This window comes from Heteronotia binoei, chromosome 18, assembly GCF_032191835.1.
Source record: "Heteronotia binoei isolate CCM8104 ecotype False Entrance Well chromosome 18, APGP_CSIRO_Hbin_v1, whole genome shotgun sequence".
Classification (NCBI taxonomy): domain Eukaryota; kingdom Metazoa; phylum Chordata; class Lepidosauria; order Squamata; family Gekkonidae; genus Heteronotia; species Heteronotia binoei.
The window spans coordinates 883627-901075 of record NC_083240.1 but is presented as its reverse complement, the minus strand read 5'-3'; the positions used below and the strand labels follow the sequence as shown (position 1 = coordinate 901075).

At 58.2% G+C, this 17449-nt stretch overlaps 2 protein-coding genes across 2 annotated transcripts; one reads left to right on the top strand and one right to left on the bottom strand.

Annotated features, from left to right (window-relative positions):
- The first annotated feature begins 1019 nt into the window (after window positions 1–1019).
- SVBP (small vasohibin binding protein) lies at window positions 1020–2542 on the top strand. The gene is made up of 2 exons (XM_060259306.1): window positions 1020–1191; window positions 2189–2542. Exons 1-2 carry the CDS (start codon window positions 1057–1059, stop codon window positions 2273–2275), a joined length of 222 nt encoding a protein of 73 aa, XP_060115289.1. The 5' UTR covers window positions 1020–1056; the 3' UTR covers window positions 2276–2542.
- A 1684-nt stretch (window positions 2543–4226) lies between these two features.
- Window positions 4227–10917, bottom strand: TMEM269 (transmembrane protein 269). Its single transcript, XM_060258994.1, has 6 exons — window positions 10815–10917; window positions 9564–9711; window positions 7880–7977; window positions 6517–6660; window positions 5484–5684; window positions 4227–4551 (listed from the first exon to the last, which is right to left on the bottom strand). Exons 2-6 carry the CDS (start codon window positions 9611–9613, stop codon window positions 4442–4444), a joined length of 603 nt encoding a protein of 200 aa, XP_060114977.1. The 5' UTR covers window positions 9614–9711; window positions 10815–10917; the 3' UTR covers window positions 4227–4441.
- Between the last annotated feature and the right edge of the window lie 6532 nt (window positions 10918–17449).

The window sequence follows — 17449 nt, the reverse complement described above, 5'->3', positions numbered from 1 at the left end:
AGGGCCGCAGCGGCTCCTCCGCCGGCTGCTCAGCCCGGGCCAGGAAGTCAGGCGGGGCGGGGAGAAGCGGCGCCTGCGAGGAGGAGGAGGCGCCACTGCGCTCCCCTCTCCGCCGCCGCCGCCTCCTCCTCCCCGCAGCAGCAAGACAAAGAGGCTCGCCGAGGGGAGGGAGGCGCCTGAGGAGCGGCCGGGCTCTTGCCCCGCTCGGCCTTCTGCCTGGGGGCGGGAAAGCGCGCCCCGGGGATGCAAAGGGGCTACAAGACAGGAGGGAGGCCCTTGCCCAGCCGCCCCCGGGGGTGGAACTCGGCTGCCTAGCCCCACGGAGCAGACGGCTGCAGCTGCTGCTGGGGGGATAAGAACAGAAGAGAAGCCCTGCTGGATCAGGCCAGTGGCCCCTCCAGTCCCACACAGTGGCCAAAAGCCTCCAGATGCCATCAGGAATTCCACCAGTGGGGCTAGAAGCCCTCCCACTGTGCCCGCCAAGCGCCCAGAGAACAGAGCATCACTGCCCCAGACCTGTGGCTAAGAGCCACTGATGGACCTCTGCTCCCCATGCTTATCCAATCCCCACTTGTGGCAGTGAATTCCACGTGTTAATCACCCTTTGGGATGCTTGTTGGGGCCGCTGGACGCTGCTGGCCGGGAGGGGGGCACTGAGAGGGGGTGTGTCATTTGCCGCCCGCCTTTCCCACCGAGGCCCAGGCGGATCGCGCAGGATGGGAGATCCAGAGAAGAGGGGCTGCATCGGCCGGGGCCGGAGGGGAAAGCAGAGATCCTGGAACAAACAAAGCAGCCTCACTGCGAAACGGGGCGCGCCAAATGCTGCAGCAACTGCTCGTTGGGAGCCAGCACTGCAGGGCGCGAGCCTTGCAAAGAGCCCCAATGGCGGGGACAGCCGCGCCCCTCCACTACAGCCAGGCCCTTGAGAGCCGGAAGTCGCGCGCCTTCCCTCTTTGGCTTCGCGGGGCCCACGGAGGCGCGGCTAGAGCGGCCCCGCGCATGCGCACTCCGAACCGCCGCCATCTTGGTGCTCGGCGGCAGGGAGGCGACCGGAGGATGGAGCCCGGCGGGGCCCGCCGCGAGAAGGCGCCGCCGCCGCCTCCCAAGGCCAAGGAGCAGCCCGGCAGCCGCGGCGAGAAGGCCAAGCAGCGCGCGGCCCAGCAGGAGCTCAAGCAGCGGCAGCGCGCCGAGGTGGGCGGGGCATGCTAATTAGGGAGCAGGCCACGCCCTCCTGCTGCTCCTTGAGGTCGGCGGGGGCGGAGCTACGGGGGGAGGGAGGGACTCCGCGGCGCGGCCTCTCGCGAGAGTTCGGTGAAGCCTCCGGGACCAGCCCAGGTGCGCCTTCTAGAGCCACCGAGTTTGAATTTGCACGCACGAAGTGTGCATTTTGCACGCACGAAGTGTGACTTTGCACGCGCGAAGCAGCTTCCCTGCGCACAAAAGCTTATTCCCAGAATTGCACTTTGTTGCCTGCACACTTGGTGCTTCTCCCCGGCAGCCGGAACCGAACTCGGTTGGCCTGGAAGGTTCCCCTGGAGAGAGAGGCTGGAGGCCGCTTGTGGGATGAGAACGCCGCGCAGGAGCGGGTGATGCCGCCCCCAGTGGCCCCTGAATGAAACAGGCTGCGGGCCTGACCCCACCAGGGCTCTTCGGAAGTTCTCAGCAAGAGGATGCTTCAGCAGTAAACAGCACCTTAAAGTAAAAAGGGCGTGAAGTTTTGCACAGAGGCCAAAAGGACCATCTCCTTCCCTTCATGGAAGTGCCCCCCCCCCTTCTGCATCCCTGGAGCAGGTAGGTCTCTGGCAGCCAGCTAGGCGATAAGTGCAAAGTGGACACTTCCCCGATCTGTGTAATGTCCGCTTTTCCATCAACAGCACAGTGGTGTGAGATTTCCCTTCTGTGTTGATATTCCACTGTGTGGCTCAGCAGTTTCCCATCAGGCCCTCCCCCCTCCTAGTTTTGAGAAGGGAGGGCCACGGAGCGCAGGGACATCAGAAGAGCAAGGAGGAGCTTTTCTGTTTTCACAGTGGCCAGCCAGAGGCCCCCTGGAGGGGGGAGATGTGTTGTCATTGACTCCCAGGAAGAATTGTAGGGACTGGGAACTGCGTCCTGCCTCTGCCAGAGCCCCCTTTCCTGGTAGTCCCCCCTCCCCGGCATGTAATTTGTGACTCCTTTGCTTGGTCCCCAGATCTACGCCCTCAACAGAGTGATGACGGAGCTGGAGCAGCAGCAGTTTGAGGCCTTCTGCAAACAGATGCAGGCGACTGGCGAGTGAGGGCATGAGGAGCACCCTGCAGCCATTCCACCTGCACGCCCATCCTGGGAGGACAGAGCCCCACGCTCTGTGGGCCACATTCTGCCATCTGATGGAACTGGACCACGGAGAGGCAGTGAGCTGGAGGTGCTTCCCCAGCCAGCCCCCAACTCTTTGCTTTTCTCGTAGGTCCTTGGTCTCGCCTCCTTTTGCGACATTGGTTTTTAACTCTATTTATTACTGTGGTTTGAGAAGAAAACTTTCAAAGAAATAAAGCTGTTTTCTGCATTTGTTGGTGTTAGAAGTGGGTTTGAGGACTCATCCTGTGTTGGAATGAGCTGCTGTGTCACTCCATGCAGCAAAGCGGGGCCCCTCCCCTCCCAGGGCTGCTCCCACACTTCCCTAGCACCAGCCCCTAGGGCACCCTGCCCTCCCCCCCTCCCTGCCAAAGGCCATTCGGGTTCTTGGTGAAGCCAACTTGCAAGAAACAGAGAGGCATCATGTTTTTCACATTTTATTTCCGAAAACACAAGATCATTAGTTTCAAGTACAGTTTTCCAACGACACACACACTAATAATCGCCCAGACCTTTCCTCACCCTCATCAAAACAACTGTAGGAAGAAAGTTATGTTTCCTAGGAACATCTTACTACATTGATCAGTAAAAAATAAATAGCAGAGTTGCTTCCCAACACAGGGACCTATTTTTTGTTCTCTCTTGACAGCAGCAAACGTACTTCCTGGCTCCATGCAAGGAACTGGCTCGGGGTTTTGCCTAGCAAGTTTTTAGGGAGGTAAAAAGAGATGATTCTTGGGCACCACCCACTGTTCCACTTTGGAACTCGGGAGGGGGGGGCGATGCAACCTCAGAGGCACTCCAGGTATTTCTGTGCAGGGACTGGTGCTCTTGATAAGGAGAAACCACTTGGGTGGCCATTTGTCTCTCTAAAGGGGTGAGGGAAATACTATGCTGTGTGGGGCTGGTAGAATTCCCCACCTTCACAGAGTCATTATTTAAAGAGGTAAATTTCATACAGGCCTGGAACTGAATGCAAAGAACCTGCCTGGTGGGCAAAGGTGCAGGTGGGCCCCATCCCAGACCTGCAGGGCCTTCCCGTCCAGGTGACCCATTTTGTCACAGTCCTTGTGACTTGTTTCTGCAGGGCTGGTTGATGTTTAGCTCTTCAGAGGTGGCAGAAAAACTGGGTCAGGGTCTTGATACCAAACAACAAAGAAATCTCCAATCTCACCTCAAGTCTACTTCCCAGAGGGCGTGTCCGGACAACTCAACTTGCCCTCCAGCATCTCTGCCACATCCGGAAGTGAGCCAGAAGGAAAGTTCTTGGCTAGTGGCCCTCCAAGTGAAATGACATTGTTGGTCTGGGCCCTTTTAAGAGGCATGGAAGTTAAACCCTTCATAGGTTAACTTGTTCGATATCGGGGAGGGGGGCGGTCTGAGTTCAAACAGGGCCTTAGTTCAGACCACCCTGGAGAGGACAAGGAAGGCTGAAAAAGCTACAGGGTGTGGGGATGAGGGGAGCAGCGATTCCTCCTTCACTAGTCCAGTTTGGTCCCAGAGAAATAAGAATTCACTCTTTAATTAAGAGGTGCTCAGAGTCATGTTGCAAATCTAAACAAACCCAACCAGCCTGTTCACTCACTTTAACCACACAAACACACACACCCAGGCTTCCCAGGCAAAGGAGGCTAGATGTGGGCAGAGAGGGCGGGGCCTCCTTTTCTGGGCCTCACCCTGGAGAGAAGAGGACTTCTGGGAGGCGTTGCAGAGCACAGAGAAGCCCCTAAATACCATCAACAGGTTACACCGAGGACTGGGGAAAAAAATCTAAAAATGACGTTCTCTTAAATCTCTACAGAGTGTTCTTTTGTTTATCAAGAATCTGTACATTCATCTCTCTACACCGAAGAGGAGGAGGCTTGGAGGGGGCGCCACTCGTTCACCTGCCCAGAGCGCCCCCTGCTTGGAGGACCCAGCGCTAGAGGATGTGATGGAGAGACCCCAAAGCCATTTCGTTCAAGTCAGGACGGTGAAAGCTTTAGTAAGGTTTTAGGCAACTCATGGATGTTAACACTGGATCGCTCGGCCTGAACCACAGGGCTGCCTCGGACACGGCGCTGTAGCTGTGCGCGAAGACGATGTCAGCTGCGCGATGCTGTGGCTGCTTTCACGCTTTGTAGCTCCACAAGGCAGTGGGGAAGAAGATGTATGAAACGGACCACAGGAGATAGTAGAGCGAGGCTGTTGGGAAGGCAGAGAAGAAAACCACCACGACCCCTGCAAAGCCACAGAGAGACAGCATTCAGATGACGACTGATAGAACGCTGACGTCCCTTCAGATTGCATGCTGCCCTCTTTTTACCGAAAGTTTCCCAGGCTACCAGCCCACAGTATGAGTTGGGCGTGGAGGAAGTCACTGCATGGTGCAATCTCAAACTGCTAGCAGAAGAAACGGGAATTCCGAAAGCCCTGTGCTGGGATTTGGGGCGCACTGAAGCGCCTGCCCTGTTTGTCCCCTGAGGCAGCAGGAGCAGGAGTGCTCCCGTCTCATCCAGTTCTCTCCAGCACCCAGGCCAACCTTCTACTGTGCACGTTTGTTCCACCCCTGCGTAATTCACCCTTTGTGCGGCAGAGGGAAGCCAAGAGCTGTCCTCAGAACAGATGATGATGTTGGGGGAAGCAGAAGGGGCGGTGTTTGCTAGAGATGGGCTCTTCCCTACTGAGGGCCCCCCTCCTCCAAACCACCCTGGAATCTTTGGATCTGGAGCTGAGGGCGAGAGGACCCTGCGGGCAGAGCTGGAGTCTGGCATTGGGGCGTCACCCCCAACCCTGACTGGGGAGGAGAGCCCATTTCTCCAATTTAGGAGCCATCCCGTTGGTCCCAATCCAATTCTCAGCTCTTGACGCTGGGGCTGCTGGTCTCTGCCTCAATTAAAGGGCCATTTGGGGCCCGGCCTTAGCGGCCCAGAGCAGAAGCCTCTCCTGGCTAAGCTCAGCCTCTGACCCCAGGGAGAGAGGGGAACCACTCAGGTGCCATCTGTCCCTCCCAGGCCACCATCCAGCATGTTTTGCCTAGTGACTTTCACTGCCCAGGAAGGAACCATTCTGTAAACGGGGACAGAAACTCCCCCCCCCCTCCCATGGCTGCCAATGTGGACCAGCCTGGAAACAAAGACCGTTCCAGCTCAAGAGATCTGCTTGGCACTCACCCCCCGTGTACACCGCCTTCTTCCACGACTGGGACTCCAACACCTTGTCGTGTGGGTAGAAGCCCTGGTCCACCATGAAGAGGATCATCACCATGGCAACGATGCGCAGCACCACGAGGTTGCCCCCGGTCAGGAGGTAGGTGGACGCCAGCACTGAGGAGCCGTAAGGACAAGGCAGGCCGCGGTACATGAAGGGGATCCCTGGAGGAGGGGGGAGCGAGGGCGCTGGATCACACGGAAGCTCCTCCACACCATGCCAGCCACGCTGACTCCCCCAGGAAAGGCATGACGTCAGCAGGTGCATGAGCAGAGATGAAGCTCCCTTCTACGGAACCCGGCACTCAGTGCATCAAACCGGCAGGGGCTCCCAGGGTCTTTCCCATCCCCTCCTGCCACTAAGCCACAGCCCCTCCAGTTCTGTGGAGACGGGGAGCTCTTGGCCAGAAACTGCAGAGCCGTGATGGAGCCCAGCGCCCTTGAGCAGGGGAGAGCGCAAAGCAAGCAGAGCCCCGTTGGCAGCCTGGGCTCAGAGCAGTCTTCCCGGAGAAAGCTTTTCAACGGGAGAGTCCTAAAAGCCCGTTCTGTCCCGGGCACCTCTGGCTCACTCACAACGACCCTCCTCTCAGTCAGATGCTGGAGACGAGGCACTAAGAGACTGGAAGGACTGAGAAGCCGACCCCACAAGTGGCAGCTTCAGGGGTCAGACGAGCCCCAGCGCGAGAGACGGGGTGCTCGGATCCCTCTGGCTGTCTCAAGGTGAGAAATGCGCCCTTGACAGACACGAAGGGATTGCGCTGCCTCTCTGAGCCTGAGCCCTCTGTCAGAATTGTTCTTAAAAACCTAGATTGCACTCTTTCTTGGGGGAGGCAAAACACGAGCTTGGTGGGACCAGCAGCTTTTCAAGGATCCTGCAACCATCCTCCATTTGCATTTGCTCTCGGGGAGCCTCTCCTCTCCCAAGAGGCACAGTGCCCTTCCTGCCAGAAACGGCGCTCGTTTGCCTGCAATACGAAGGCCACAGCCAGGGACTCACCACTGGAGAAGAAGCAGAGACGTGTGAACACGGCCAGCACGTACACAATGGCCAGCACCCCGTCCAGGATCCCGTGGGCCTGCAAGAGCAGAGCCGTCGCCAGACCAAAGGTGGTGAAGTCTGCAAAGTCGTCCAGTTTAGCACCTGCAGGGGTCAGAGAGAAAGAGGGAGATGGACAGGTCACTCCTGGACAGGAGCACAGTCCCCGGCTTGGGCCACACTGCTCCACAAGCACAAGCAGCCACCTGGTCAGTCCAGGAGCCCCTCTCAGAGTCTCAGGGGCAGGGGTTTCCTGTCCAAACAGGAAGTGCAGGTTCAGCCCTCCACAGCTGCCCTGCTGATTTAGGTGCAGAGGGGGAAGTGCCCCTCGCCTGCGTTTCTTCCCTGCCAGTATGGGGTCAGGACCACAAAGCAGGCTCAACTTTTGCATCCTCCTCTTGGAGGCTGCTGGGAGGGAACAGGGAGGGGAGGGGAGCCAGCCAGCCAGCTGGAGGGAGGCAGATGTGGGTGACCCTAATGCCCACAGAAATGCTTTGGGGTCAGGCAGCAATTTTTCTCCAGGCCAATTTGGCCAGGGATCCTGGAGGGTTTTGCCATCTTCTGGGCTTGGAGCCTGCAGGGGTCACGGGGGGGGGGGGGGGGGTGAGGTGTAGGGAGGAGATATTTGTGAATTTCCTGCATCGTGCAGGGGGTTGGACTAGATGACCTTGGAGGTCCCTTCCGACTATGATTCTACTGGGACAGCAGAAAGCCGGAGGGCAAAGAAGGCATGTGCCTTTGGTGTGTGATATGGGTGGGACCACCCGTCATGCAGCTGGGCATGAGTGCTGTGCCCCCCTCCCCAGCTGTTCCCTGTTTGTTCTTCGTGTTTCTGTAGCCACAACTCTGAACGAAGCCTCCTGCTTCTGAATCAACCTTCACCCGGAAGCAGCAGGACAGGAACCAGGTGACATCAGAGCCAGCTAGGGTTGCCAACTCTGGGTTGAGAAGTTCCTGGAGACTTGAGAGTGGAGTTGGTTGGAATGGGGTTTGGGGAGGGGCCTCAGTGCCTATAATGCCTTAGAACCCACCTGCAAAGCAGCCATTTCCCCCAGGGGGGCTAATCTCTGTAGGCGGGAGATGAGCGGTAATTGTAGAAGACCACCCCCCTGGAGGGTGGCAGCCCTAAGCCCAGGAGACAACGTCACCTCTGCTGGCAGCCCAACCCTGCCCTCCCGCTGGGCCCACAGCCTCTGGCCTCACTGCCAGCAGTGGGAAGAAGGAGATTCTCCGGTGAGGCCTGCCCAGCAAAGTGGGTCACAGGCTGAGCCACTGAAGCACAGCCCGGGAGGGGAGGGGAGGGGAGGGGGAGAGGCCGACTCACCCAAGGCTGAGCAGGCATTCAGTTGCCTGGCAACGGCTCCGTCTGCAAGGTCCAGCAGGAACCCAGTCAGGACCAACCAGCAAGCGTGATGGTGCAGCCTGGCGGGGGAAAGAGGGGAGGGCGTGAGTGTTGCCATGGCTGCCCTGGAGACACGTGGTCTGCGCACGGGTTGAAGACTTGGGCCTGCTGCCCAGCTCTCGCATCCACCTCCCCGCCTCATGCTCGCTAGCACGTGCCTTAAGGGACACCCACACCACAAGGGCAAAGCGGGTGGCAGGGCCCGCACGTCTCTTCCTCTCAGACACCAAAGCCTGGGGGCACCCTCCATGCAGAAGGGCCTACACAGAAAGCCTCGACAGACGAGGAGGATCCAGGCAGCAAAACCCCCAGTCTCAAAAGGAACCCCCTCCTCCCGCTCAGAAGACAACGACGACAACTGCAGATTTATACCCCACCCTTCTCTCTGAATCAAGGACTCAGAGCAGCTCACAATCTCCTATATCTTCTCCCCCCACAACAGACACCCTGTGAGGTGCGTGGGGCTGAGAGAGCTCTCCCAAAACCTGCCCTTTCAAGGACAACTCCTGACAGAGCTATGGCTAACTCAAGGCCCTTCCAGCAGCGGCAGGTGGAGGAGTGGGGAATCAAACCCGGTTCTCCCAGATAAGAAGGGGAAGAAGACTGCAGATTTATACCCCACCCTTCTCTCTGAATCAGAGACTCAGAGCAACTCACAATCTCCTATATCTTCTTCCCCTACAAAAGACACCCTGTGAGGTGGTTGGGGCTGAGAGAGCTCTCACAGAAGCTGCCCTTTCAAGGACAACTCCTAAGAGAGCTCTGGCTGACCCAAGGTCATTCCAGCAGGTGCAAGTGGAGGAGCGGGGAATCAAACCCAGTTCTTCCAGAGAAGAGTCCGCACACTTAACCACTAGAAGACGACTGCAGATTTATACCCCACCCTTCTCTCTGAATCAGAGACTCAGAGCAACTGACAATCTCCTATATCTTCTCCCCCCACAACAGACACCCTGTGAGGTGGGTGGGGCTGCCCTTTCAAGGACAACCTCTGCCAGAACTATGGCTGACCCAGGACCATTCCAGCAGGTGCAAGTGGAGGAGTGAGGAATCAAACCTGGTTCTTCCAGATAACGAGTTCGCACACTTCACCATGACACCAAACTGGCTCTCAGGAGGCGTCTCTGCTGAAAACAGCTCTGCATCTGGAGGTCATGGCTGGGCGGGAGGAGGTCACGGAGCTCACCGGGAAAGAGCCAGAGGCCCCCTCCCATTCTGCCCCCCCCCCGTAGGTCTACCTGCCTGTGCTGATGGGGAAGGCCACCTTCGGCCTGGGATCCTAGAAAGCTGCTGCTGTGGCTACTTCAGACAATAATGGACGATATGGCTGAATGGGGTCTGGCCCTGGACACAGCAGCTCCCCCCGTCTGCTTGCAGGAGGCAGCCTGTCCTGCCCCTCAGCCACCTTCCTCCCCAGAGACGGGCCCTCCCTCCCCCCCCACCACACCCGCAGAGACCGGCTCTTGCAGCCCAGCCAGGAAGCTCTGCCCCGATGGCCAGTGGGGGAGAATGTCAGGCTTAGGAGCTGCCGAGAATCCGGGCAGACCCCCCACTGGTGAACCGGGTCAGCCTCTGTCCCCGCCCCGCGTGCTGAGCGTCCCCGTACCCGTTGAGGCTGCACAGGATGGAGGAGAGGCCCATGACCATGTTCGCCATGGAGATGGAGTTGGCCACATTCTTGCGCAGGAAGTCCACCGCCTGAGCCCGGCCAGCCTGCTCCGTCAGGAAGAGTTTCTTGATGTACTGGAACAGACCTGGAGAGCAGCAGAAGAGCAGTCAGAGAGGCTCGTCCGCAGCCTGCACAGAAGTCACTTCGGAGGAAGCACAGCCGGGCTCTTCAGGCACCTCCCCGCTCCGAAAGCCTCTCAAAGGGGCGCCTGGGAAAGGCTGGCTAGAGAGGCGGGGTGCGAGCAGAGGCCTCGGCCTGCCCCAGAAGACCGGGGCTCTGGCTAAAAGAGGGCGAAAGGCGCTGGATCCAACAACCCAGTGAAATGGGCCCCGTCAAGGTCCCCCATTCCGTCCTCAGCTCGGCCTTGTGGCGTTTGGCTCAGCCAAGGCAGAAGATTCAGTGGAGGGGTCGGCTCCTGCTAGCTACTTGGACAGGATCACACAGCCACCGTGGCTGCCCCTCGCGCTAGGAGCTCTCCTTGTTACCCTCACACAGCCTTTTTGGGCAGCCCTGCATCGTGGCTCAGCGGGAAAGTCTCTGCTTGGCGTGCAGGAGGTCCCAGGTTCGATCCCCGGCATCTCCAGCTCAAAGGACGAGATGTGGCAGAGCTGCTGCTGGCCCTGCTGAGCCCCTCACTGGTCTAGCACAAGGCTGCTTCACACATCCACCCCCCTCAGCATTGCCCCGGGCTGCACCGGCCTGTCTGTCCCCCTCACTGCTCACGCTGGAAGAGCTGGCCTTCTGGAGAACCGCCAGCCACAGGGGGTGGGTGGGCTGTCTCCAGGACAGCTCCAGCACTGACCTGGCATTGCGCTGCCCTGGCTCATGGCACCTCTCCTGACGGAAGGAAGGGGCACAAGCACAGAGAAGACCGAGGGCAGCACATGCCCATCAAGGGGACACCCAGCCACTTTCATTCGCCCAGCACTGACACCTCTCCCTGCCGGCACATGAACACGTCTCCTCTCCAAAAACAAAGCTTAACGATGCTTCTGTTTCATTCCACCACCACCAGCCCCCAACACACCCCCAATTCTCACCATTCCCATCAAAGTTACAGTTACTTGGAAAGGAAACCTTCCCCGTCACAACAGTAAAAAGCATAACAACCCCACTCCTTCATGCTAACCACTTTATCCCCTGAGAAAGGGCTACTCATTAGAGAAAGTGTGAAGGGACATATCCTACTAGTGTGTTTTGCACCCTGCCCTGGGCGGGCTTCCAAAGCCAGGCAAGTTCATGGCATTCTTCATCTGAAAGAAAACAGCAGTCAGCCAGACAACATCCACAATCCCGCAGCTTGAACCCGGCTCCTCAGATCCCCCCAACCCACCCCTTGAGCAGCCCCCTTCCCTCCCCTCCCCGCCCGCCCAGACTCACGCCACACCACCCTTCCGACTGGTACGGATCTCCAATGTGCGCCCATCCCAGTAAGAAGACCGTGGCTGAGTCTGGCCTGGTCATTCCGTGCCCTGGGTGAGATTGGGCAGGTGGGCTTTCGACAGACAGAGGCCCGTTCCTCCAGAAAGCAGCCCTTCCCACTCCTGACACTGCCCTCTCAGCCCAAAAATCTGACTCATGAAGCCAAAAGGGAGAGCAAAGACTTTAAGCTGGTAAACCGCAGCATGTGGTGCATGGCCTGGCCCGCCCTCATCCCAGAAAGCAAAGCCAGAAGGGCTCCTTTTTATGGAGCTGTCATCTAGAGGAATTCGGGGCCTCTTAGCCAGCTGGCTGCTCTGCGCAGGCCTAGAAGCAGAAAGCAAAGGAAGTTGTCGTGGGGTGGGGGGGGGCGGTCTTTGGACTCAGTGGCTGTTTGCCGGGAATGTGTTTTTTAACTTTAAAGGGCCTGAAGAGCAAACAAAAGGCTTTGAGCTTCTTCCAGCTGAGATGGAAAAAACTGCCCATTTACCCCCCCTCCCCTCAAATCGTTCCCAGAAGGAACTCTCTCATAATGGATACAGCTAGAGAAATGTTAGACATGCCCACAAGAGGAAATCCAAGGGTGATGCCAGAGGCTCAAGTCTAAGGGCTCCTTGTTTAAGCGCAGGAATCCTTTTGGACCCCCAGGGAAAACTTGTCTCTTTTGAGGGTCCTTCAAAGGGTTCCTCCCGGACAGGACAGGGGAGGTGACGATGCCTCTCTTGGGCAGGTGGACCGTGGGCCACACGAGGCCTGGCCCCCTCACCTCCCGGCTCCAAGACTTCCTCTCTGCATCCATCATATTGACCTCCCTTCGTACCCAGCTCTCCTGAGCCCAGAGCACAGTCTTTCAGCAGCCCTCCAAAGCAGCAGCGGCCGCGTGTCCTGGAAGCCACGTGGAAAAGAGGCACAATGGGCAGGGTGTCCTCTGTGCCAAACCGTTTGTGTGGCCGCTTCTCTTGGCACAGGCCTCCTCGGACATGTCCCGCCCTCCCCAGGGCTGCCAGTTGAGTCCCCGCCCAGCAGCAGAAGAGGATGGGGATTCTGAGCAGTCACAAGTTGGTGCTCTGCCCCAGGCGAGAAAGGGGGGAACTGAAGGATGGCATGGCCAGGCAAGTGGTCTCCACCCCCCCCCCGCTTTCTGCAGCCAGCTTTGCCTCCCCCCTCCAGCTCTCATAGTGCAGCCCGATCTCTCCAATGGCCTCTTGCGCAGGGAGCATACAGGCAGGGCTCCACTGCATCGATGGAGTTGGCGTTTAAAACTCTTCCTCGCAGGCCCTATAGCAAGGGGCTCAGGCCCGCATATGTGGGGCTCCTGCCTTGTGTTTCATCCCACACTAACCCTGTGAGGTAGATCAGGCTAAGAAAGAGTGAAGGGGCCAAGCTCACCCAATGAATGTCACCCACTCTCATTGCTACTGGGCTGCTTCTCTGAACTCCCAAACGTTTTTGTGTAAATCTAGTTGGAGACGAAATCCCTGACAGGGAACTCTGGAAGACACCTTCTGTTCCCCAGATGCAAGAGGGTTCCCTCTCCCACCTCTGGGGAACAGATTCCCTCTCCTGTCATATAGAGATTCTCTCTCCTGTCTGTCATATAGGGGATGGTGTGGAATTGTTTTTTGTTGCCCCAGGAGGTCAGATGGGACCCTACAGTAGAAATTAAACCAAAAGAGTTTTCAGTTACAGCATTAGGAAGAACTTCCTGACAGTTAGAGCAGTTCCTCAGTGGAAGAGGCTTCCTCCTTGGGAAGTGGTGGGCTCTCCTTCCTTGGAGGCTTTTAAACAGAGGCTAGATGGGCATCTGACAGCAATGAAGATCCTGTGAATTTAGGGGAGGTGTTTGTGAGTTTCCTGCATTGTGCAGGGGGTTGGACTAGATGACCCTAGAAGTCCCTTCCAACTCTATGACTGTTAAGAGCGGTTCCTCAGTGGAAGAGGCTTCCTCCTTGGGAGGTGGTGGGCTCTCCTTCCTTGGAGGTTTTTAAACAGAGGCTGATTGGCCACCTGACAGCCAGGCTGATGCTGTGAATTTAGGCAGATCTTGAGAGGGAGGGCAGGAAGGGCTGCATCAGGGCTTCCTTCTTGTGGCCCCTTCTCACACGCCCAGGGAAATGCTGATGGCCACTCTGGGGTCAGGCAGCAATGTTCCTCCAGGCCAGTTTGGCCAGGGATCTTCTGGCCACTGGGGATGTATGTGGGGGGAGGTGTTTGTGAATTTCTTGCATTGTGCAGGGGGTTGGACTAGATGACCCTGGAGGCCCCTTCCAACTCCATGATTTGGGAAGTGGTTGCAACCACTGCTATCATCTGCCTCAGAAGCAAGCAACCGGGGTGCGCACCCACATGACCATGCCCAGAAGGCAGTGTTTGGGGCAACGGGTTCTAGAGTTTCTCAGCTGCCACATGAGCACCCTGACTCTTGCCCCTGCAGTGTGGCTCCTTTTTCCAGGAGGGGGGAGGGATTTCATTCAGTGGGGTCTTTTGCCCCTCAGTGCTCTGAGCCAGGGATAGCAGAGAGCTTTTCCCAGGGGTTGGCAACCAGGGAATAGAAACCTGGGCAAGGCGAGAGAGTTACACCCTCCTCCGCACACACCAGGAGGATCCCCCTTGAACTCTGTGTCTGCGCCCGCATGAAAGAAAAAATGCACCCAGGCAGAGAGTGGGGAGAGGGGCACAGAATGAGGTATGTTTTCCTGTCTTTAGTCCCCATCAACCCCCAGGATTTGAGCCATTACTCTCAATCCCCTCCCCTTTGTTTGCAACAATCGCCCCCCCCCCCCGTCCCTGGATGACCCAGAAGGAGGCGCGCCCCGGAATTCTTTTCCAGCGGAAATCCAGTCTAGAGCCAGGCCTGCGGGTTCTCTGGCTGGCAAGTTCTTACTGGAAACATAAATCACATATTAACAATCGTAAGTATTGAAGGCTGACCTCCCCATCAGTCAGCCAGTCAGTCAGGAAAAGGCTTTCTGGATCCCGGCAAGAGTGCCACAGCATCACACAGCCCGGGCTGCAATCCACAGCAGTGAAGCTGGGGCCACGCCACCTGGAGAGCATTCCTGCTCTTCTCAAGAGACGCCTGAAGACGAGACTGACAATGGCAGTGGCTGGCCCACACCCCAGGGGCAGGGAGGCATCTTGGATCCGCCTGGCATGGCAAGCAGAGTGGCTAAGCACGCCTCCTTGGCCTCTTCTCCCCAGGGAGGAGAGCTTGGTTGGTTCCCCAAGGCCAGAGGGGCACTGTGGGAAGGCACAGGAATCACCGGATGCCTCGGGGCATCCGGGGGGGGGGGGCTGTGGCCCTCACCTAATAGCAGAAGGAGACCTTGGGCATGCCTGGCACCAGGGGCAGTGTGGTGCCATCTCTTTACCCCACTGCTTGAAGGGGAGCTCAGTTCAGCCAATTATTAGCTTGGAAGGGACAGAGGAGCACCCCACATTTTCAGGTAAGGGGAGGCTCTTACAACTAGCCCCTACAGGTGAACCATTGCCCCCTTTGTGTGGGGTGCTAGATCCAACACAGTGGCCTAGGGAGGGGGCACCCAGCTCCCCTGAAAATCACCCCCCAGATGCCCAAAGTGAGGAGGGCTGCAGACCAGATGAGCTGGGACAAAAGGCCCCTTAAAAGCAGCAGGGACAAAACAGGAATCTCACGGTGGTGCTGGAGGGAGGGGTTGTTAGCCTCAGCCAACACACACGGCCTGTGGCCACTTGAAGCTTCCCTTTGCGGTGCCACTCTTGACCCCCTCCCCGCTCCCCCTAAGGTCCATATGCAGCCCCTGGGACCACCTCTCATTCCCAGATCAGTCCTCAGGAATTCCAGTCTCAAAATCAAGGGGGGGGGGTTGCTGCAAGGCCTCCAACGCCTCCTCATGTGCAGCCTGGGTGAGCAGCGCTGCCTTCTTGCAAATCCTGACTCGGGAGCAGGCCCTGTGACACTCAGTGGGGCTTACTCCCAAGAAACACCCATCAATCCCCCCCAACTACCCCCCCTGAAACCAGACTGCTCCATTAAGGCAAGTGGTTTCAAGGGGGCAACTGAGATCACAAAATAGTCCGTCTCTGCCACCCAAGGGGCAAGGAGAGGCCCTCTGAGGTCCTTCCCACTAAGTCATCTGTTTCCCAGGCTCTGGCCTGACGGTTAAAAATGAGTCCTTTGACAGCACTCAAGCCAAAGAATCGCAGGAGCCCAGAAGAGAGAGATGGTGGCCATGCAAAGCTCGTGGTTTTGGCACCTCAAAGGAAAGTCACGCCTCAGGCTCCAACATGCATGCCTTTGCCCCATAGGCACCCCCCCCATACACCCCCCCCCAAAGAAGCGTGGTCCTGCGAGGCTCTTCCAGGGTGGGAAATCACATCCTTGTCAGCACTGGACACAGCAGGGAGGGGGGAGGGAGGAGGGGTTGGAGGAAGCTCCTCCCCAGACAGGGAGCAGGTGGGGGGGCCGGAAGGAAAGCAAGAGGGAGTGGGGGAGGGAGTAGCCAGCAGAAGGCTTTCCAGAATCTCTCCTGATCATGTGCAGAGTGAAGGGAGTGGGGGGGGGGACCCAGTGCCAGTCCAGGCATCTCTTCCGCTCTCCAGGGGTCAGCCCAGCTAACAGATTTTGTGTCCCCCCTACCTTGCCAGAGCTGAAGGATCCAGCAGCCTCCCCCCCCCCCGCCAGACCCTGCTGCCCCTGCCCTTCTGGCCCCTGGAGCAGTCCCAGCCTCTGCCCCCCCCCCATCCCCTCTCCAAGCCAGGAGGAAAGCAGGCTACCCAAACCGACACTGATACAAGCTCCCAGCAGAGGAGGAGGGCAGAGCTGGGATCGGGGCCCATCATGCAGATGCTGTGGAAGGGTCCTCAACTACCTGCAGCCTTTCTGGGAAAGCATGTTAGACCCCCCCCCCCCCGGCTGAACTCCTCCTTCCAGGCATGCCATCTGTGGAGCATTCAGAGCAAGGGGGGGCAGATGACTCTCCTCTTTCTACATTTGAGTCCAGCGGCCCCCTAGAGATCCACAAGAATTGGGGGGCAAATGCTTTTGAAAGTCAAAGCCTCCTTTGCCAGGTACTAGTGCAGGGATAGGGAACATTGGCTTTCCCGATGTTTTTTGCCTACAACCCCCATCAGCCCCAGCCATTGGCCAACGTTTCCTACCCCTGCACTAGTGGAAAAGTTTGCTTTAGGGAAGATTTCAGATCCTGGCTCCAGAACAGCCTCTCTGGGCTTTGGAGAAAAGCTGTCCTTTGGGAAACCGGAGCCAGGCTTGTTCCTCCGCACCAAGCCTGTATGACTGGGGCGGGGGGGGGGGTGTTTCACTGACTGCTGTGGAGGGCGCAGGACAGAGAGACATGAACCCTGGAGTCCCAGTAAGACTACAATAAAGGGATTTGTTAAAATCTCACCCTTGCAGGCCTGCCGGCAGCTCAGCTCCACCCACCCGAGGAAGGACCCTCGCTAGGTCTCTCCCAGTCGAGCTGGCTCTTTGGTGTCTCAGGCAGGGGAGGGGCAAACTAGCAGGCCACACAAGGCTGGGGGGACGGCAGAGAGCCATGGCCACATGTGACCCTCAAACATGGCCACGTCCACGAGAAGGGAGACTCTTCCCCCCAAACAGGCCTGCCCAGGACCTCTCCTCCAGTCCACCTTCCGGGCCCAGGAACAAGGAGGTCCCAAGGGTACTCCTAGCCTCCCCGCCACCAACCCCTGCTAGGCTTGCTGCGTGTCACAGGTGGAAAGGAGGGGGCGCACCTGGAAATGCAGCCAAGGCCAGAGGGGGCCAAAGATGGCCAAGTGAGACAGGGAGGGGCTTCTCCTTCTCTGGAATGGCTCTCTGCCTCTCACAGCAGGGCCCCCGTGGCTGGACCGCCATCCAACAGAGCCTCTCCCACCAGCCAGCAGGGAGGCTGGCCGCAAAGCAGGTCTCTGTTTACACTGCTGAGGGCCGTGCACTGGGCGGGAGGGGGGGAAGGAAGCTCTCTAGATCCCTCAAGAGCATTTCCTACATACATGACAACCCCCCCCCCGCCTACTTTCATTTTACCAAAAAGGTCACAGTGCCTGAAGGCACCCACCAGTCCCCGCAAACCTCTCTGTGGCCTCCTGAATACTCCCTCAGGACCCCCCATGTCTGCACAGGCAAAGACCAAGACGGGGGGGGGGGGAGGCTGGTTGGGGGTTTCTTCTGTGCCTGGAGTCCTGGCCAGGGCCTCCACAGCACTGCAGATCCCCGTTGCCCATCGCAGAGGCGGGCAGCACCAGGATTACACAACAGGGCACTGGCTGCTCCCAGCTTATTCCGGGCACCCTGCCAAGTGCCACACGTGACACACACACACCCCCCGGCTGGCCTGAAACTCGCTCAGTAGAACGATGGCCTCTGTTGGGCAGTAGCAGGGCCAAGGGCAGAGAGGGGTCTAGAG

Bases quoted from the DNA above. Each gene is read 5' to 3' on its own strand.
- SVBP (XM_060259306.1), top strand. From the start codon at position 1,057: ATGGAGCCCGGCGGGGCCCGCCGCGAGAAGGCGCCGCCGCCGCCTCCC. The intron at 1,192-2,188 runs GTGGGCGGGGCA...CTTGGTCCCCAG, and splicing joins AGCAGCGGCAGCGCGCCGAG to ATCTACGCCCTCAACAGAGT.
- TMEM269 (XM_060258994.1), bottom strand. From the start codon at position 9,613: ATGGCGAACATGGTCATGGGCCTCTCCTCCATCCTGTGCAGCCTCAAC. The intron at 6,661-7,879 runs GTGAGTCGGCCT...TGACCCCTGCAG, and splicing joins GAATGCCTGCTCAGCCTTGG to GTGCTAAACTGGACGACTTT. The intron at 5,685-6,516 runs GTGAGTCCCTGG...CCCCTCCTCCAG, and splicing joins TCTCTGCTTCTTCTCCAGTG to GGATCCCCTTCATGTACCGC.